This window comes from Ctenocephalides felis, unplaced genomic scaffold (assembly GCF_003426905.1).
Source record: "Ctenocephalides felis isolate EL2017-DRISC unplaced genomic scaffold, ASM342690v1 CF-g0.4_SCAFFOLD_01492, whole genome shotgun sequence".
NCBI classification, from domain to species: Eukaryota; Metazoa; Arthropoda; class Insecta; order Siphonaptera; family Pulicidae; genus Ctenocephalides; species Ctenocephalides felis.
In genome coordinates, this window is record NW_020537646.1 from 37,821,824 (window position 1) to 37,845,647 (window position 23,824).

The 23,824-nt window shown below is 28.2% G+C and overlaps 2 protein-coding genes across 2 annotated transcripts in view; one reads left to right on the plus strand and one right to left on the minus strand.

The window, feature by feature from the left end:
- LOC113370748 overlaps positions 1–23,824 on the minus strand; it is a 543,405-nt gene that overhangs the window by 177,197 nt on the left and 342,384 nt on the right. The window lies entirely within an intron of this gene.
- Positions 8,403–23,824, plus strand: part of LOC113370750 (GTP-binding protein GEM-like) — an 82,013-nt gene continuing 66,591 nt past the window's right edge. Inside the window, exon 1 of the mRNA XM_026611441.1 lies at positions 8,403–8,540. Within this exon, the coding sequence (XP_026467226.1) occupies positions 8,423–8,540 (118 nt within the window). The 5' untranslated portion in view covers positions 8,403–8,422. The remainder of the gene's footprint in view (positions 8,541–23,824) is intronic.

Consider the following 23,824-nt stretch of genomic DNA (forward strand, 5'->3'; position numbering starts at 1 on the left):
GTTTCATTTGTTACGTACCATGGAGAATTAAGAATTGTTCGTAAAATTTTTGACTGAGTTCTCTGCATTATAGCTATATTAGATTTGTAAGCACAGCTCAATTCCGTAGGTCCAGATTGGTTTGCCCGATGTATATTCCTTTACCCAGTCTATGGGTAAAAAGTGACAAGTGACAAATTTTAGAGAAATATCAGAAAAACGTATTTTTAAAATTAGGAACTAATTGGAAACTTTACTGAACATAGTTTGATAGTAATTTGTTTGATACGTGTTATTTATTGCATTGTATTTCATTTAATTTAGACAGTATAATTACTGAGAGACAAATTGGATTATTATGCCCCGCCCTATTCTATATAACATTGAACTAAAAATTAATGGATATTTTTCAATGTTTGTATATAATATCATTCTACAAGAACATGTTAATAGAATCTAATAATTAGTGAGAGTTATAAGTGGGATTAATAATTAATAAGAATGTAATTATTAGCAAGATATTCAAAAGCGATACTTGATGCTTAATTATTTATTTACTATATTTTTATTATTATTACATATTATATAAACAGAGTTAACAAATTTGTTAACAATAAGTTATAGAGCTTCTCAACACATGACTGAGAAAAAATCAAAGAAAAATCTACATAAAAATATTTAAATTCACTATATTTGATGTCATATTTTATATGTTACTGTCGATATTGGTTTTTTCATAATTTTTTTTTTGATTAACAACTCATGAAAATATGTTATTTATTAAGCATATGTTCCTAAGAGTTTTATTTTGTGGATTTTTAATTAATTATTATTCAAGTTATAACGTTTAAACATCCTAGGAATCGAACCTAAAATATTTCAATAGTGTAATTATTTATCTTTTCAGATATCATATTCATTTTGTTAAATGCATTATATTTATACGCTGCTTTTTTTCTGTCAATTATAGTAAATACTTTTTCATAATTTTAAGAAATCTCTCAAAGAAATAGAGCTCTTAAGTTTTAATGATCACAATCTTACATTTTGTTCAAGTCTTATTTCTTATTTTATTTATATATTGTACGGGGAGTTTTTTATAGAGTACATTATCTTAAGTTAAATAAATTTTGAGTCAAATTTACAAAAAAAAAATAGTGCTGATGAGATAAATTTTCATGACAAGTAAGATTTTATGAAATTTTTAAAAACGGCTTTGTTTTCATTCAATGTAAGTGACTTTGAGAATTTTGAAGATTTTAATCTCGTATATCCAAATTACCTACTTTCACACACAAAAACACAGGAAAGGGTTCTATTGATAAACTGGTTTTGCAGATTTTATACAAAAATAATAGATAGTGAAAAAAAATGATGATGGCATAAATTTATCAAATTATTAGTTATACTTATGGTAATAATAATAATAAATATAATATAGGAAATTCTGGTATACAACAGATAGAATTTTATGGAAAGATTTATTATATTTTAAGCATTTTGTGCTCGAATTATAACTGCTAAAGGCTTGCCATTTTAAACAACAGTAATAATTGTGTTATTAATTATTTGTAATAATTATTTTAACTTCATAATAAACTCGATCATTTATTATTTATATTATTATTCATATTTATAGTTCATTTGTTTTGTTTTGAAATATTTCATGTTATTTTATTTATTTATTTTTTTTGTGTCAAATGCAATTCTAATGTATAAAATAAATACAGTCATATATTTAAATTGGCAAAAAACTAACGAACCCTCCAGCGTGAATTTAATTCAAACGATATTTTCCAAGCCGGTGCATATGACTGTGGCAAATTGTTCAAATGAGTTTTTCTTTGATCAAATATTATATAAAAGTGACTCACAAACAGTGGAATTTATTCTACTAACAAATTAACCATAACCAACAAGTAAAAATAGAAAAAAGATTATATAAATAAAATTGAAATAAATGAAATGAAGTTGAAAAATGTCTGTAATTTGCTCTATTGTGGCTAGCATATACTTTGGTGTGATTCATTAGCTATTTTCCATAATACTAACAATAATTACTCAATGTTGAGCTTCATTATTTGCATTATTTTATATTAAGAATTTTATACTTAGCAATTGCTCATTTAGCGTATATATCTCTATTTGTTCAGTTTTTTTTCATTAATAAATATAAAATTCACAAAATATTAGGTTTTTTTAGCACTCCTAAGAAGGAAACTTAATTTTCTATTTTCAGCGTACAGCTTATGCAAGTAGCAACTGTATTTTTTGTGGTTTCAGAAAAATCCTGTAAATATGATAAAATATTCATTAGAATATACATGGTATAGTACATCACGTGATCACTTTTTTCACCGTATATAGATTTTAAAATATTTCATTAGACTTTATCACACGTTATTACCAAAAAGACTACTTTATAAGTACTATATATGCATTGCCCCAAAAAGAGTCAATATTTATTTATTTTATTCATTTAATTACGACATTAAAATATTTTTTTTTTACTTAATATTCATATCAATAAAAAATTGATATTTTTCAGTTAATAACCTCAAAAAATATATTAAACATTGTACTTATTGCAATTTTTCTTTGCTAGGGTATGTTACAGTAATTTTTATGTTACAAATTTTTTTTCATATCATTACGTTTTAAAGGTTACTGAACATTGTGAAATACCATACAATTAAAAAACTGAATGTACGTGCGTGTGCGTGTGCGTGTATGTGTGGATGTATGTATGTGCAAATACAATTTTTCGACGTTATTTTGAGAACACACGGAACAACCAATTTAAATGAATTAAAAAACATCTGATTTATATTGAAGGGAAGACGTGCTAATTAGTTTTTGGAAGAGGCAGGTCAAGTCGTTTCAATGATATGAGACTAAAAGTTGAAAAAATGGCAATTCCGTTTTGAAGAAACGGAATGAATAATTAATTTCGGGATGGCTGGTCCAGCGGTTTCGGAGATAGAGATGAAAATATAAAAAAATATTTCATATTCAAAATTGATTATTTGTTATATATGCATAAGATTATCAGATATTTTATAAACATTTTTTAAACAAATGTACTGACAAATGACATTTACGACAGCAAAGATCAATCGTCTTGAATAAGTTTTTCTTAAAAAAGTCGTTTGTTTTAAAAAGAATTTAAAAGAATTATTTTTTAAATTTTAAATGAAATGTATAACATAATAAGATATGTTTTAGAAACTAAGAATTTAAGAATTGGCTTTTAATTCGGTGAATGTATTATTCTCATTTGATATATTAAAATATTTTCTTTAAATTATGTAGCAAAACTGATCACAATATCTTACAGCATATACTAACACATTTGCTTGCATTATAGAATACAATTTATTGTATCTAATTGTTGAATACTGGTCCTCATTTCTATAGTACTTTTATATTTTATGTTTAAAATTAAAATACCACTAAACACAAGGAATCGATATTTATTTATTTCGCCACCACAGGTCAAGAACCCGTTTACGCATCGGCTAGAAATTAATTTATCGTAAAATGTAATTTATTTATGGCAAGAGCGAGTTGTGTCTGACAACAGAATTACCTGCTAGAAAATATGACTTTTGTCGAAATACGAAAGACTTTAGTCGGGTAATAAATTAGATCCATTGTAGTTATAGGTTGGTCGCAATACTTTCGATATTACTAACAATAAATCATTCGAGGTCCCCGACCGAACAGCTCAGGTGAAGATAACTGAGTCGCTTAATCAGATCATATGTACGAAATAAAAGTGAAAGGCTCGAATTCGTGGGCGTTTAGTTTTGTGCTTATTTTTGGTATTTTCTAAGAGAACACAATATATTTGTTTCTGAGGCATATAGGGTAGAAACGCTGATGACTACTAGTACTAAAATTTGTAAATTGTAGACATTCTTAATAACTCTTATTGACAAAAAATATTCTTTGAAATAGTAAAACCGCAATATAAGTTATGGACATTTGTTGCATTTTATGAACAATGCTGATACTTTTTTTTCATTTATTTATTTATTAATTATAAAACTCATATGAATATATATTATTTATTTATTTAATAAACGCAAATCGGTTATATTCAGTTAATTATATAGTAATGTAACTCAATGTAATCCTATGTTATTTATACAATCACATACGGGTACCTATACATACGCATGTACACACACCCGCAAATGCACCTATATAGACTCAAACACACTAGTGTTAACAAATTCTAATAAGTATTATTCTTTTTACAATATTAATAAATGTACTATTTGAAATATTAAAAAAAGTTTAGTTTTGTTGACAACCATTGCTACCCTATTTACGGGACCGTTCAACATATAGTTTTTTATAGTTTTTGAAGTCTGTTTGATTTTAGTCCTTGTCTCGGGAATATCAAATTAATGTTTTCTAGTATCTCATGCTAATCAATTAAGTCATTTGCTGTGACATGAAATAAAATAAGATCAGTCATTTGCTTTTGTTTGCTTAGGTTATTGGCCTCACATTTCTGTAAAAATTTTCCGCTTTCATGTGCACTAATTCTTTTCGATTGCTCAAATTAAGGTGATTTACAGATTTTGTTGCACTTAATTAAGTTAATCAATTATACGATAATTGATGAAATTCTGAGCATAAATAACTTTTCGATTTATGCTTGAGCAATTATATTGTGAAAACCAAACCAACTATATCACTACAAATAACATATATCAAACTAAAAACTATCTGACTATGTTCCGTAAAACTCCTAGCTAATTTATCAACGTAGAAATGTTTTTCAGTCATTTTTCAAAAATTTGTAACCGAATTATTTTTACCCCAATAAGACGTCCTGGAGGTGTAGATCCAATGTTTTATTTTAATTTCAAAGGAATTTTACAAAATAATAGCAGTATTAATCAACCATTGCAAAATATAAATTTCACATTGATCTGGTATTTTGTCAGAAATATTCATCAGCATAGTAGAAATAACTATTTATTTAATTTATTTCTTATAAAATAGCATTTTATCTTACTTTTCCTTTTTTTGACACTTCTTTATTTTTACACCTTTGTCAGGGTAGAGGTTAAGTTACCCCAGTTATAGAGGTTATGTAAAAAGTACGGTTCTATCTATCTAATTTAATATATAATCTAAATATCTAATTCAAAATTAACAATACCTCTTATAGAATAATTAAATAACGTATACTTAGAATTTATATTGAGGTCTCGTAAACTAAACAACAGTGCTCAAAACCGAAAAAACAAACATTGAAAGAAAATACTTTTGTTATGGATTTTCAATATATAAGAAATATCATAATCATTAGCAATATCATAAAAATCAAAATAATGACTGGCTATACATTCTTCTACCTCCACTTGCAAAGATTGTTGTTCAAAATTTCCTAATTTTACTGGTGGTGGATCTTTATACCCGCGGACTTCTGAACCAAGCTTTACCCTATACTACATAGTAAAAATAATTTAAAAAGAATAAAATATTATATATGTAAATGTATAAAATTAGGAATAGTTTTTGATAAACAGCTAATTCTTAATTCGTATCAATTAAGTGTATTATTTTCACAATTCGGGAAGTTCATTAAACTTGCCTTAAGGTCAATTCGCACTAACACTTACTTATTTTATTCAGTCATTAAATCAAAGTATTCTAAAGAACTAGAAATTTCAGAATATCTTTTGGGGTTTTCAAAAATATTAATTTAAACAGCATATAGGCACTGCATCATACGAATGACGAAAATACTCGTCATAATATGATATATAATATTTGTTCTAATCTAGGTATTTGTTTGTCAATCATAGTTAAGTGGTTAAAAGTAAATTTTTAATGGAAGAAATATAATCAATCTCTCTGACACAATTAGAACCAAAGATCTAATTATGTAGTGTAATGTAATTGGTTATTTTTATATAAAATAACAGAATCTATAATTCTGTATCTACCTTTCTACTAAAAAGAATGATAAAACTTTTTGGTTATTTTATACTGTAAACTACAGTATCTACTGGTTTTCAGAATCACATCGTTATTCAAAACAGAAATGTTATGTAAATATTAATACTGCTGTTCACCTGTGATATACTATGATTGCAAAATATGAAATATAAACTGAATTCGAAAATGGAATGTCAAATTGTTGAAATAATATTTTATATTTCCTTATGATGAATTGTATTCATTTAACTATGAATAACAGTTCTTATAATGTATAAATGAGCACGTATTCATCTCAAAATTGATATTTCGCATGACCTGTTTCCTTCAATTTCTTCTTTATATATACATAACGATATGCTTTAGAAAACTCAACTACGGCGCTTGAAGCTTTATAAGAAGCGAATATCTTTATCGATAGTATCGATATTTGAAATTGGATATTTTTATAGACGTTGAGCAGCACGCATTCACAATTTGAAATTTTATTATTGGATTTACGTGCAGCTTGTTTGTTTGGTTTTAATTTTGAATGAATTCTTTTTATCGTACGTATTTTTTAAAAAAGTTTCTAATTTTTCGTTCGATAGAAATTTTTCATAATTATGAGTAATTCCTCTAGTTTGGGCTTTTTTGAATATGTGATAGGGTAAGGCGGGGCACAAAGGTCCATTTTGACTTTTGGCCATTATATTGTGAAAACTGAACTAATTATATCACAACAAATAACACAAATTAAATAACTATCTGACCATTAAATAACTATTTGACTATGTTCAGTAAAACTTTCAGCTAATACATCAATGTAAAAATGTGTTTTTTTTTGCTCTTTTCAAAAATGTGAAATACCTTAAAGGCTGGGTGAAAAAGGACAGTGAGGGGTAAACAGATCCAATGTTTTAACTTTTAATTAAACGGGATTTTACAAAAAGATAGCTACATTATTCAATCAACGCAAAATATAGATGTGATGGGGAATTTTTTAGCAAATGTTAATTTGCTAAAAAATTCCCCATCACATCCTTTGCAATGTAATTACATCGTATATAACTCTGATTTGATATTTCGTCAGAAATATTTATCAGCATATTTAGAATAACTGTTGATTTAATTCATCTCTCTTAAAATTCTATTTCCTTATTGTTTACACCTTTGTCAGGGTAAAGTTTATGTTAGTTCTTCTCGAAAAAATATGTTAATTCTAACTTGAAAATAACAATATATCTTGAATAACAATTAAATAACGTATACTTAAATTTTATATTAAGGTTTAGTAAACTAAAACTAAACTAATGCTAATGCTAATGCTTACAACCAAGAAAGCTAAGAATGAAAGAAAATACCTTTGGTATGGATACAGTTGTCATAAGAATGAAGATGATGGTTGGTTATACATCTTTTACCTTTTACTTTCAAATATTGTTGTCGAAGAATTCCTAATTTTACTTATGTTTGAGATTAAACAGTATCCATGAATTTATATAAAATTGATTATTTATCTGACCCCACCAATTACTTGTTTACAAATATAAAATTCTAATATCATTATGCAAAACATTTATTAGAAATTTTTACCCAGAAACAGGTATTACGGTTTTCTCTATTAGTCTTTTATTTTCTATCTATGTATTCAAGAGTTGAATACGCTTATACAGTTTTGTCAATTATTAAATTTTACAATTATTTATTGGATTATATAAAAAACAAATTGAGTTTTAAATGTTATTATATTCAAAATGCTTAAATAAGCTAGCGACCATATCTTACATTTAATGATATTTAATTGTTTTATAATAATTTATTTTTATGTTATTTTTTATTGCAGATGATGATTCTGGAGAAAAGTCTGTCTCGGTTTTACTCGGTGGCGAAGAATCAGAATTAACATTTGTAGACATTCCAAGTTCCGAAATGTCGGTGAGTATTAAATTCGAATCTTAAATTATTAAAAATTTTAGTTTTTATCAAAATAACAAATGTTGTACCAAAACTTGTACCAAGAACCATATCATTCTATCATGTGTAATACTTTTTTTATGTGTGATATTATATTATATCTTATATTTTCCGATCAATATGTTTTATTTCGCTTTTGAGCCTTGTATAAAATTCTACTCAATTTTCTTCATGATTAATAGGAAAGAATAGCACTTGCTTGATTTTATAATTTTTGTTACCTAACTTATTAATTATTCAGAAACCGGGACTACACGGGACAAAAGATTTAAATACGAGACAATAATTAAATATCGCTTTTAGAAAAACCCGGGACGCAAGGTGGAAATCCGCGACTGCACCTACCAAACCGCGACATATACGATAGTTGCCTTCATAACGAATAAGCTTTAATTTGAAATTCATATGTTCAATTATCATTAAGATATATTTTTGATGTATTTCCATGTAGCCTGAGAACTGCTTAACGTCATATGAAGTTCATGCATACTGTGTCGTATATTCAACTTCTGATCGTGAAAGTTTCATGGTAGCCGAAGAAAGTTTACAAGCACTTTGGACAGCTGGAAGTATGGCATCCAGAGCTGTTATTTTAGTTGCAAATAAAGCAGATTTAGCACGATGCAGAGTTGTCTCTACTGAAGGTGAGTTGTAATCTTAATTGGATACAAGTGATGGGCTCAGTTGAATTGAGCTCAACTATATTATATATATATATATATATATATATATATATATATATATATATATTAGGGTGGTCCTTAACATGGACATTTTCGAATTTCCTTGCTCCCAAGGGCTCAGATGGTTCCAAATTGGTAAAAAACAATTCTCTGAAAGTTTTAACTCTTAATATTAACTTTTAGATAATGCGCAATTGAATTAAACTTCGAATGGAAATAGAATAGAAAAACATTTGAAAATTAAAAAAAAAATCAAGTATGACTTAGGGACAAATGACTTAAAAGTGAAAGTTCGTATAATTTTTTATTAAAAATTAGGCCCTCTGCAAAATTTTTGAAAATTTTGTCATACTGTTTCCATACAAAGTTTGATCTAATTGGGCACTGTCTAAAAGTTAATATTAAGAGGTAAACATTTCAGAGAATTGTTTTTTTATCAATTTGGAGTCATTTGAGCCCTTGGGAGCAAGGAAATTTGAAAATGTCTATTAAGGACCACCCTAATATATATATATATATATATATATATATATATATATATATATATATATATATAGCGTGAAATATCCAACTATATTTAAGTTTCAAACATGATACAAATTTTAAATACTCATTATAGTTTTTGTTATGCTATTTACTAGTAATGATTTTTGACATATTCGAATACTATACTTTTATACCCATATATAAAACCTTATTCTCTCACATTTGTTAATATTGTTATTGATTTTCAAAATTTGGGATTGGTAAGCATTAGGGATCGTTATCCAGAGTTCAAATCCGCTTTTTACATGATATTTGATCAGACTATTGTAATCTCTATATATATTTGAGGGCCATAGATAAAAATGTTTTTAGTTCAAAAAATGAAAATAGATTTTCTGAACATTCTTACGATAAGACAAAATATAACAAAATAATTATAATATAAAATATATCAAATATATTAAATTGTCTTCTAAAAAGCCACCACGTTTTATAAACATATTTTAATAATAAATTTATTTCATTGAACAGTAATCCAGAAAACAGCTCATAGAACTCCAAAATCACAGAAACCAAATAATTATTATTGATTATTCAGTTCAAAACAAGGTTGACTACACAATATGTATTGTTTCATAATCATCTACAATTTATTCCAATACTTCAATCTTTTTATTTGCAGTCAAATTTACAGATTCTAGTCATATCATATATATATATTTAGTTAATTAATTTTTTACTTAAATTTAGAAAACAATTTAAATCATTAAAACTGTTATTAGCGATGACATTAACGACAACTAAATATATTCAATTTTATTTAATTTGCTAGCTGGTAAAAATTGATTTTATGAAGTAGTATTAACAATGATTTGAAAATATTATTGTTTTTAATTGTAATTAAATATAAATTGTAGTATCATTGTTTTTATTAGCAACTGTATGAATATTAATTTATTTTAATTATTTTATATATATATTTAAAATATTTTCTTTGCCACTGTTATATGTCATACAGTTTTCAATTTAGAACATACTAATTTATTTTAATACTTTTTTATCACGAATATTTGTATGTACACAAAACGTGCGAATATTAAATATGCTTTAAATCCCATAAAAACATACAAAATCTCATAAAATACCTCTTGTCGTTTATTGTGTTTTTGCTGGAAGCTTTCAATCTTGTTACCAAAATTTTTATATCAACGACAGGTGTTCTGCCCCAATTTTATTAAAGTTATTGCATTTTTTAAAAGTCTTGTTTATCCTTGTGTTGACATTGACAGGAAAATGAGTAGGTTTGCGAAGCCATTCTGCGCCGTATAAATATATACCGAAAGAATAAAAGCAAATGTTTTTAAGAAATGATTCATAACATTATACATTTTTAAGAGTAATCGATATTTAAAGAAATCAAATCTGATTTTTAATGTAACTATCGTCGAAGATGATTTAAAATATAGTACTCAATGACATAAGTAGGCTTATATTTAGGGAGCCCGGATGTGATACTCGCATCAAACAGCTTAATGTCAAGCATTAGTGACATAGATTTTTACTAGAAAACATAGATAGCAGTATATTTTCAAGTGAAAGTAGTCCTTAATCAGCTTAGCTGTATAAATAAAAAATTATCACTATTACAGAAATTGAAATAATTAGATTCAGCACATAGGAAAAACCGTTTGGGTTGCCAAATACAAATAACCAACGTAGTTTGTAAATTATCATAATAACTAATAGAATCCTTAACAATTCCATATCCCTATCCAAGTAATTGCTAACTTGGATAAAATGTCTGTACACGATTACTGCCATAAATCCTCAAAAGAAGAGTACGTGGCGGAAGTAGTAGAATCTTGATCTTGCAACCACAAGGTTATGAGTTCAAATCTTGCGTTTCGTACAATCAGATACCAAAAAATAATTACCTGAAATTATGAGTCAAGTTATGTTTCAAACGCAAATGGCAGTTACTGGTACGAAATAGTTCAAAAATTGAAAAAATTAATAAAGTACAAAATTGGGTTGACTTCTAATAAAAATATATAAAAAAGAAAAAACATTAAATTACAATTTGTAAACAATTACCACAAATATCTGCATACCTAAAAAAATTTATACAACAGAATTATTAAGTATTAACAAAAACGTGAACAAATGCAAACAAACTTAAAATTTTTCATTTATTTGTAGAATTATTAGCTTTTTGAAAAGTTTGTTCTTATAAAAAAATATGACATCCTAAAATTGAAATTGAAACATTAAAGAAAGTTAGTTTTTATGCGCGTATGTGAGCCAATTTTTTTACCTTTTGTCGATGTTTTTGAAAAAGCAGCTAAACCAATTTTAAATATTTATATTTTTTAAAAGTCATTTGAACACGATAATGACTAGCGTTGAATAGTTTTGCGCGACAGACGGTTGAGACGTTTCTCTTAATTAGCAGATAATTATAAAATTTATTGTGCACGTTTTTTTGTCCACACTTCTTATTTGATTTTAATCGTTAAAAGGTATATTTTTATGAATCTTCATTAAAAATCGTGCTGATTAGTTTTAAGTAAAAATCGGCTGGGACGTTGCCTTCTCATTATTAATTTAAACAAAATTTCAACTTTTTTTTTTAAAACTTGTTTGATGATAGAAATCACGGTTTTAGAGAACAAACTAAAATTTAGCGGCCTTGTGACAAAAAGTTAATTCAATGTGAACATAGTCGTATAAGGTCTTATTGCTTATGAACCATGGAGCTTTAGTAATCTGTCTCAATATTTTAGATTAGGCACGATGCATGAGCACAATATTTGATTTGCTTGTACAGCCCCACAATTGTATGCCATAAGTCCACATTGGTTTTATTATCGCCTTGTAAATTAGTAGTTTATTGTCAATAGATAGAATTGACTTGCGTCCTAGAAGCGAGTATAGTTGAGCGGTTCCAATTTTTATAGTTTTCAATTTTGCTCGAATATGATCCTTCCATGTTAGCCTGTGATCTAGATGCATACCTAGGTATTTGACACAATCAGTACTTGGAATTGCTTGGCCATAAAAATGCACTCCTGGACATGTTGTCTTGTTGAGTGTATACGGTTATATGGTTAGACTTGCTCTCATTTATCTTCATTCTCAATTTTTTTGTTCAATCCTCTGTTACATTTAGTTGTCTTTGTAAAATTAACGAAGCCTTAAATGTATCAGCGTGTGTCGAAAGAACTGCCTGAATTGAAAAGTTGGAAAATTTAAAAGTGATTCGATAGGGTCAATTATTCACACATGTCAAAAAATTTATGCTAGGTACCTAAAGGTAAAATCTCACTTACACCAAGATTTAATAGTACCTACCAATTGATGACTATTATGGAAGCCAAAGGCTATATTATCATCATATATATAACTAAAAGAGCTATATATTTTCATACGCGCATAAAGTTAATGTAAACATCAAATATATTACTTCTGAATCAATTTTTATTCCAAACATTCGGTCCATATTTTGCTATCACATACTCCATATAAACAACCGGTTTTTAATTTCAATGCATAAACACTCAATGGAAAAACATTTTCTCTCCACGTTTCCAATACTGCAGATGAAATCATGCTTTTGCACGAGCTTCGTAAAAGTTTTAATTAATTTTTTACATAAAACAAATGAAACTCTGCTTTAACAAAACGTCTAGAATAGTCCGCGCATGGAAGCCTTCGGGGCCCATAGGAATATCCGATGGAAATCCGTTCTTCTCAAACCGGATGCAGATATAGGAAAGCCAGAGCAGAAATAGAGGCAAGTTCCGTTCGAATCGGCTGTAGACTTTGCTATCAAATCCCATCGGGCGTCTGTCGCGTGAAACCGTCGGAAAATTTAATCTTTGTTCAAAAAACCGGAAAATATGTCATCCGACACGTGGGTGAAAAATTCACTCAATGAATTCGACGTAACAAATGTCAGTTCCAAATGGATATATCATTGGATGGTTATGGAATAATGCATATATTTCATCAATAGAGACGGTTCGAGGCGAATGTCATATGTGTAGAAAATGTTGCTGTTAGGTTTGCCAGCTAAAGTCACATATATAATTAAAATGTCATTTTTAACTTCCCGAAGGGGAAGTTTGTTTTCATCAAAAAATCCAATTCGCTATTTTTATGTTTTCTTGACGATTCAAGCCATTCTGAATCGAATGAGACCTAATTTGGAAAAAGTATGTGTGTGTGTGTGTGAACAGATTTTTTGCCGTAAATCGACGTTTTCTCAAAAACGGCTGGACCGATTTCAAAAATTTTAAAGCCATTCGATATATTTCGATGAGGACTAACGTTTACCAATTTTGCGCGACGATCACCACGATGAATAGCAGAAAAGTGAAACATTTTTTGTTCACGTTTTAGCCCACGATTCCGAATCGATCTGAAAATACAAAAACCGTTTAAAAGGTAGTGGTTGGAAATCGTGCTGATTAGTTTTCGGTAAAGATTGTCCGGGCCATTTTCTTAACAAAAATTTTCGACTTTTTTATATTTTTTTTGACGGTAGATATCATAGTCTTATAGATCATACTAAAATATTACGGCCCTACGACAAGTCGTTTATTAACTTCCCGAAGGAGAAGTTTGTTTTCATCAAAAAATCCGAATTGCTAATTTTATGTTTTCTCAACGTTTCAAGCCATTCTGAATCGAATGAGACCAAATTTGGAAAAAGTATATGTGTGCGTGTGTGAATAGATTTTCTGCCGTAAATCGACGTTTTCTCAAAAACGGCTCGACCGATTTCAAACATATAATAGCCATTCGATGTATCTCGATGAGTACTAGCGTTTCTAACTTTTGTATGACGATCGGCCAAACCGTTTCTTTGTAAATCGCAGAAAAGTGAAAAAAATTTTGTCCACGTTTTAGGCCGCAATTCTGAATCGATTTTGAAAATTCAAAAACTGTTCGAAACATATTGGTTGGGAATCGACCTGATTCGTTTTTGGTAAAGATCGGGCGGGCCGTTTTCTTGTAATAGAGTGTTAAAAAAAATTTTTTGACAGTAGATACCATAGTCTTATAGATCATACTAAAATATTACGGCCCTATGGCAAGTAGTTTAATTTTAAAAAATCGTCAAAGTTTGCAAAAATTAGCGTCGTTTTTTTGACGTTTGTCAAAATTAGAACTTTCATCGACGAACTTTCAAAACCGTTTGAACCGATTGCATAAATTTAGAAGCCAATAGATGTTTTTTAATGTGGATTATCTTTCCTCAGTTTTGTGCAGCGATCGGCCGAGCCGTTTCTTTGTAATTTGAAAAGAAGTGTTAAACTTTTCGTCCACATTTAAGCTCATGCTACCGAATCAATTTAAAAAAAATCAAAAACTGTAAGATATTAGTTGGGAATGATACTAATTAGTTTTAAGTAATAAATCCGATAAAATAGAAACGTTATATGACAACGCTGTGTTACGGTTCTATCTTCGTATGAATAGGTAGTAAAAACTATGTATTTGCTATGCGATCAGGAGTTTAACACATAAAAATCATCATAAATAAAGAAGCATAGCTACTTTCTCTATATTTTTGCTTTCTGAGTTGTCCAAACTAGAGTAGTTCCGAACTGGAGTAGTTTTTCCATTAGGGTCCCTTCTGCTGTTCACTAGTAAAAATATTTATCACAACATCTTAAAAACTGCAGAAAATTTTATTATGTCTGTTGTTTCCTCCTTAAATCTTTATTATTATTAATTATTTTTATTATTTTTGTAATTTCTTTTTCCAAATATTTGTTTCGATTCAATTTCTATGTGCACGTTTAAGTGCTTTCGATATTAATTGGATTTATTCAAATATTAAAATAAATTATGTGATCAACTATTTCATTCCTAATCAAAAGCAATACGTTTATATATTAAAAAAATATAAATATAAGTGCACAAATATCGAAGATCAATGGGAACAGTTTTATTAATAAAGAATTATATTCTATATTACATCGAATCAATCATTTAATCAAGTTCTACCTTATTGAAGAATGTATTAATGCATCATATTAAAGATCATTTTATAATTTTTGTATATTGTAAAGACTTTGAACCTTTTCCGGTTTTTGCGCCCTATAAATCGAATTTCTTGAACAGTCCTAATTTATCAGATTTGATTCTCAATTTGTAAGCAAAATATACTTTGTGCAATACTTATGCCCTTTATATAACATATAATGGAAAAGATATTTATTTCGTAATAGTTCACATTATCATATAAACGAAAATAATTTAACAAAATAATACATTTCAAATATTCAAAATTGTGTATAATTAGGTTTTCACAGTGCATGAAAAATTGTAAGAAATTTAAAAGGTAACGATGTACTTCTTCTAATAATATTATCAACGAATACTGCTTTTTTAAGTACCTCTAATATACAATTATTTTCTCAAGTGTGTTCTGATATGGCATTATTATATGCCTCAAAAACCAAAATTGTGTAATTAATGGATGATTAGGTTCCCAAACTATTTCATTTTTTTTTTTTACAAAATTTTAAAGATAATGAGTAGAGTGGGGTTTAAAGATCTGCTGGCGAAACGTCGACCAATATTTCAGTTAGGAAAGTTAGGATTTTTTAATACCAATATTTTGAAGTAAAGGGGAAACATGTGTAGTCAGACATCAAATCTTGACAAGAGCCTGAAATAATATCTATTATTATTGATTACGGCATGCTTATGAATAAATAAATAAATAAATCAAGGAACCTTGCTATAGGTGATAAACCATATTTGCAATTCCAAATCAAAAGTGTTGTTTTTCGTTGTTAATTATTTTGCTTGTAAGCAATCTTGTTTAGTTCACGAGACTCCTAAAATCTTTTTTGTTCACGTTCATTAAATTGTTTTATAAAATGTGTTATTGTTAATATTAAGTTAGATTCAAAAAATGTTATATATAACCTCTAAAATAGCTTACATGTATGTGGGATTTATATGAAACAGATCTTTAACCTTGGAAAAAGCGTAAAAAATAACTTTACTTTCAATAATATATTTGTAATGATATAGACGTGTAAATACTTGTTTGTAAACAAAATACGCTATAGTTTTTATATAAAATTGAAATATGGAAATGTTATTATACAGATGATACCAATTATTTCTTGTATCCTTATATTTAACTTTCTGCTTATATTGAGAACAACTGGTCTCCACCTCTAGTAAATTAGGTAGTCGTCGATAAAAGCCTTCTTTGCCCTATTATTTCAGGCCGTATTAAACTCAATTACCGATCAATGAAGAAAACCATTTACCAAAGATAGCTTTAATCATTGACTCATCACGGGGCCTATAATAGCTACCTACACGACTCCGAGGAAATTATCTAGAGTATTTCTCGGGTACGTTCCTATCTGAATGACACACTTCTTCGGAGAACTCACTAATTCGATATACTTGGCCCCCTGTCTTTTATTATAGACATCATGTGACTCACAGTACCTACACGAAATTTGGACTGGAAATGAAATGAATGGAAGTTTTATTAAGATAATATTTGTTGAAAACAAAATATTTTTATAGTTTTTCACCATTTGGTGAGCCAAATTTCTGCAACATCTCTCCCCTAAATCTCTTCCAATATGATTTCCATGCAAGTCTATGATATATTTCTGGTTCTGACATATGTCACTTACATTCAGTGGTGTTGTGCTAATATTTTTTTTGCCGGAACGCTGAAATTTAAAATCCGGTTCATAAACCGGCTCAAAAAATTTGATATATTTCGATAAGAACTCACAAATCTAATATATTGACTTTTTATATAATTAACTCTATTATACACAGCTAGTCTATACATTAAATTGTACAAGTATGAGGGAATCATTGAGTACATAATTTATATTCTTCAATGACATTAATCATATTTATTCTGGTATTATTTGTATTCATTAATACCTACAGGTATTTATTATGATATAAAAGTACTCAAGATTTATTACAATACTTTATAAGACTTAACCTAATAATATGATAGATAACTTATTACCTATCATACTATATTATATTATTGTATATCATCGATAGATATCTATTCTCTATCATACCGTGAGATACCTATACCGTCATTAACTTACTATATACCTACATACCTTTTACTTCTTATAAATATTACTGCCTAATTTATATATTTACCTATATTACATAGGTTTACCTTACGCCCTATGTATTATCTCTACCTATCTATTGCCTATACCGGGAATTGAACCCGGAACCTCCGCGTGGAAGTCGCGCACCTTAACCACTACCCTATCGGATACCCCAAACAATAATATAATATGGGACGCACTGTTGTTTCCGCGGGTCATTTTCTACTTAATTAGGTAATTAATACTAAGGTGGCGCGACGACACGCAAAAAAAGACGGTTGATTGTAGCGTTACGGTGGTGTAGTGGATAAGGTCGTCGCGTGCCACGCGGCAGACCCGGGTTCGATTCTCGGTAGGGTTAATGTAGCGTGTAAGGGAAATTATAGGTAATAGGATATATAGTAGATATAGGTTAGGTGTATTCGGTATACAATGTAGGAATTTGAGAGTATATAATGAAATATAGCGTATGGTACAGATGTAAGGCGTTTAGTATAGAATGCAACGTATAGGCACACGTAAGGCTATAAAAATACATGAATAGGAACCTATGATGTAGATGTTAGCGTATAAGAAATGCGAATGAATGTAAGATTTAATTTATAAATATTATTTTTTCTATAAGAAGTTCATACATCTCAATTTGTTACTAAATTAAAAACGACTTTGATAAAACCAGTGGTTTTGTGCTAATATTTTTTTGCCGGAACGCTAAAATTTAAAAACCGGTTCTAAAACCGGTTCTAAAACCGGTTTTCATGTTTTTCCAGTTCCGTTCAAAAAGGAACGAAACAAAAATTATTACAAAACTCATTTTGTGCACATATATGTATGTTTATTACAATAATAACATTTAATAAAAATTAGTTGAATAATAACTTATAAAATTTACTTATTAAATCATTTTCTGTATGTAGCGATGTTTTTATATTTTTTCTTGCCGGAACGCGTTCCGGCTCAAAAATGATTTGCCGGAACGACGTTCCGGCGCGTTCCGGCTCGACAACACCACTGCTTACATTACATAATCTTGTTAGGATAATACAAAATATTGTATTTTTAAGCATTATCATGAAATACAATAATTTCAAATAAGTCTTTTGCGAAGTCTTTTACAAATCATTATACCACATCTAAAATTATTTCATTCATAAGATCTTGCAAAATAATTATTGACTGTGGTGCCAGGTGCAATATTCATCGAAAATTCAAAATTTAACCCAATTACAAATTCAAATAAAATCAATAAAAAACTTCACACACTTGTGTAAAATATAGGTACACATAACTATGTTAATAATATAATAATAATATATAATTAATAATTTTATGTTGTTGATCTCGGAAAATTTAGAAAAATATTTTAGCAAAAGCAGTCAATTTTTTGTGATTTTACACATGTTAAAAGATTTAACACATTTAAAACTGCAGTATTTTATTTCAATTACTTTTGAAAATGGAAAGCAAATTTGTTGGTATAGTAACATATTAAAACTTGCATGTATATTGTGTGTTTCAGAATGTTTGTCAATATGTACCAAAAATATGCACATACCCATATTATTTTTGATGGCATGCCAAATTGACCAGAAAATCTGCAAGCAAAGCATTACATTTGATGTTTAATTTTTTTGAAAAAAAAAATACTATATAGAAAGTAAATATAATCCTTAAACATTTTTCTATAGCGCGTCGAATATTTTAAAAAAAAAATCGTTATGAAAAGACATATTCAATGTAAAAAATGGTAAAAAAAATTAAAAATGCGAAAATAACAAGTATTTCGATTTTAATTGTCTATTTCGATTTCTTAGAAAACCGATATGAAGCAAAGACAGTCATATGAATTTCATTGTAAACAAGTATTCCTAGAAAAATAGATTTTCTTTAGAGCGACCTATTTACAGTACTGCATCAATATCACGTGTCCAATTTACAGATAAAAGTTCAGCTTTACTTTTCAGTATAAGGGCTTGGCTTTATCTGCATGATTAGAATGGATTTCAAAAATCTTATCTGTCTGAGTTTTATTCTGTGATAGTTTGTAGAAATAGTTTGCAGCTAAGTTGCAGTTTTCAAGGATATTTTTGACTAGAGAGAAAATACTTTGACTAAACACACAAAAAGAGATAAACACGAAAGGTCGCGAAAAATGTATGGCATTTGGATTTGTATAATGAGGGATTTTTATTCAAACGAAAATGTTTGTGTAATGTGTTAACCAATAACGAGAAAAATAAATTTTGTATAATGGAGTATATTTATCTATAATCGCAGTCATTAATTTTATATGACAAAACTTTTATATATGTAGTTACTTTGGTACAGCGTATTAACAGTTAATATCGAGTTAATTTTACATAAAGTTAAAATACATATGTTTAACTATATAATGCAGTATATAAGTCGATATTCTCGTACTCTGAAAATATATTTTAAATATTTAAAAATTCAAGGTTCAAGGTAAAAGTATTATTATTACATTATTTTTTTAATTTAAATTAATGCCACTAATATCGCATTATCTATTTATTTGATAATTATAAAATTGAGTTGAATTTATCTATAACATTTAACACAACTTCTAAAAAATTTAAAATTTTATAGCATATTAAAATTATTTTATATAGGCTATAACACATATTTTTAACCTCCCGTAGGGTAAGTTATTGTAATGGGCCGAAAATCAGAATTGAAAATTTTTACATTTCTCGACGTTTTGAAGGTTTCTGAACGTTTTGGCATACCTCAGAAAAAATGGATGTGTGTTGTGTGTGTGTATGTATGTATTTCGGGCGTACGGATCAACCGATTTGAATGGTTCAAAAAACATTCGATTCCTATTGATAGGGAAAAGAGCTGATTAGTTTTTGGCAAAGGCAGGTCCAGCCGTTTCGGAGATGCGGAGCAAAGAGTGCAGAAAATAGAAATCGAATTTTTGAGAGAGCGGAGTATCCGATTTGAATCATCTAAAAAACATTCAATTAGTAATGATTGGGAGAAATGTTTATTAGTTTTTGGCAAAGGCAGGCCCAGCCATTTTAAAGATACGGAGCTAAATATGTAAAAAATGGTAATTTTTGAGAGAACTAGGCGTCCGATTTAAATGATTCAAAGAACTTTCTGCTTGTCTTAACAAAATAATTGATTTTGGGAAAAAAATTTTTGTTCCATATTTTTTTTTTTTTTTTAGTTTTTTGTATATCGAAAATATTTCAGATTTTATTTTTATTTCTGACTATAGTTCTAACACACTTTACAAATAATTTCAACTTTGCAATTCAGTTATATAATTCTTATGATTATTAGACATTGTTACAATATTTATAATAATCTATTTGAAAACATTCAGTATTCCACGAACATTTCGTTACGGTACGGGAAGTTCCAGCAATTTGCCTTAAAGCACGATGCCATAATTGCCTCAAGACAGAATTCCACTTACAGCTAGTTAATAATCTTTTTGATATTAAGTTCATTCATCCATAAATATACATGTAAGTTTGAACCCCGCTCTGACATCATGCAGCAGCGATGAAAATTTTTGCTTAAAGACTTAAATCTGAAATGTGTTCCCATTTGAAAATTGGACATTTCAGAAAAATGCGGTGTGAAATAAAATGTTAACATTCTATGTTAAAATTGATGAACATGGATGTAAGCATATTCAGATTCTTTTGTTAGAAATTAAACTGTAATAGATCTACAATATATAATTATTATTGCCGAGGCAACTTCAATTAACAGTATTGTATCTAAGAGTCTTTTTATATTACAAGTATTTTGGTTTTCTGTTTTTCAAAAATAAAGTCTTAAAAATCCGTTAAAATTTTATTGAATTTCAAAATCGAATCAAACAATAGTTTTGATCATTTATATACTTTTGGAATTTTATTTCTTACATAAATATACAAACATCTTCTTATATAGGAGAGAGCAGGGTTTACAGATATGAGGGTAAAAAGGTAAACAACTATCGTTATCACAAAATCAAGCAAAGTATAGTATTTTTTAGTGTTACTATTTTAAAGTATTCTCAATTCATACCCAAAGCATTCTTTTTTATATTTCTTGGGTTTTGAGCTTTTCTTTTCAGTTAATGATACCCGAACAAATTTTTAAGTATTTGTTATAATTTGTATTTCATATTAAATTAATTTATTCATGGTAAATTAATATTAAAATAAGACGTTGGGCTGTTTGCTCTTTGTGTGTCCCTTTTTGCCCCGCTCATGAAGCATAAAGAGACTGATGACAAATTTAAAAAAAATAGCTAATAAATATATTTTCATAATTAGGAGCTATTACTAAATCTATAAATATAGCGAATATTAAAAAAATTACTTTAGGTACCTCTACTATTACTACTACATTATATGAAGAAAACGAAGTTACTAGTATATGGGTATAAAATTGTTCTATTTGAATACTTACTGTAGAATCTTTTGTAGATCAAAATCGTTCTATTAGAATACTTACTGTAGACTTTTCTGTAGATCAATTTTGTCAAACCTATATTTCTAATAATATTGATTTTTATCATTTGCGCAATAAACTTTTTATTTGCCCCGCCCATGGAGCAAAAAGTGGCAGATAACAAATTTTAGAAAATTATCAAAAATCATACTATTATAATTCGGAGTTATTTCTTAATCTATAAATTTAGCGGATATATTCAAAAAAAATTACCTGACGTACAATTATATGAAGAAAACTAGCTGTAAGTAGAATTCTGTCTTGAGGCAATTATGGCATCGTGCCTTAAGGCTAATTGCTGGAACTTCCCGTACCGTAACGAAATGTTCGTGGAATACTGAATGTTTTCAAATAGATTATTATAAATATTGTAACATTGTCTAATATTTATAAGAATTATATAAACTGAGTTGTAGACTTCAAATTATTTGTAAAGTTAAAAAGAATTAAAAATAAAATCTGAAATATTTTCGATATACAAAAAACTAAAAAGAAAAAAAAAAATGGAACAAATTTGTTTTTCCAAAATCAATTATTTTATTAAGACAAGCAGAAAGTTTTTTGAATCATTTAAATCGGACGCTTAGTTCTCTCAAAAATTGCCATTTTTTACATATTTAGCTCCGTATCTTCAAAATGGCTGGGCCTGCCTTTGCCAAAAACTAATAAACACTTCTCCCAATCATTACTAATTGAATGTTTTTTAGATCATTCAAATCGGATACTCCGTTCTCTCAAAAATTCGATTTCTATTTTCTGCACTCTTTGCTCCGTATCTCCGAAACGGTTGGACTTGCCTTTGCCAAAAACTAATCAGCTCTTTTCCCTATCAATAGGAATCGAATGTTTTCTGAACCATTCAAATCGGTTGATCCGTACGCCCGAAAACGTGGGCGAAAATTTGTATCCATACATACATACATACACACACACACACACACATCCATTTTTTCTGAGGTATGCCAAAACGTTCAGAAACCTTTAAAACGTCGAGAAATGTAAAAATTTTCAATTCCGATTTTTGGCCCATTACAATAACCAACCCTACGGGAAGTTAAAAACAAAGCTATTAGTATAAGAGTATAAAATTTATTCAAAATTGTTCTATTTGAATACTTACTGTAGAGTCGTTTCTAGATAAATTCTTTTAGACCAACATTTCTAATAATATTGAATTTCATCATTTGCACAATAGATTTTCTTAAAAATATGTACCCTATATAAAAATAGTTCATGAACTGTTGAAATGTGAATCAAGATCAAGATTTAGTCTTTAACGCCTACATGTTTTCATTGCAAGTATGTGCTGTTAAGTGTTGAAGTTCCAATACTACTTGTTCTATTACTAAAGCATTTAATGTAATTTTATTGATATTGCTTGTAAAACTATTTGTTTTGCTCCTCTGCAATCTTTGTTCGCAGTAGTTTTCGTCTTGAGCTATCTTTTATGGTTCAAATAAAAGCGTCTGAATTCTATTCCGAGATCCTATAGGATTATTCTATTTTCGTGGGGTGAATGCATTTACGGATTCCAGATTATCAAATGCTATCTAAGAACTCTTATAGACTTCATATATGCTGCAGAAGTGTACATAAACAAAAGAAAAGCGCGGATGCTTGACTCGTAAAAGACTTACATTAGACATTCTCCAGGAAATATATTCAGTTTCCCATTCACATGCTGATAGATTCAGTTTCTCATAGATTCTGAAGTGTGTAGGGTATAATACTTCTAGAATTTGCTAGATAACTTACACATATAAATTAAAAATTGTACATAAAGAGCAAATATTAAACTAGTGGTGCATGGCATCGTGTCTTAAGGCAAATTGCTGCAACTTCTCGTGCCAGAATTAAATATTCGAGAAAAAAAAAATCAGTAATCAATAAACATTGATCAATAATTAATAACAATCGTTTTTAACATTTTCAAATAGATAATTATTATCACTATATATTTTATCGTTCATGAAAAATGAAATGAAAAACACTTGAGAAAGTTTACATTAGCAATAGATGCCCAATAAATCGATCTGACGATATTTTCTGAAAATTTTAAAATTTGCTTGAACCATATAAGTGAACTTTAAAATAATCTTGGTACGGAATACAACAAAAATTGTAACAAAATTTAGTACTCATTTTTTAAAA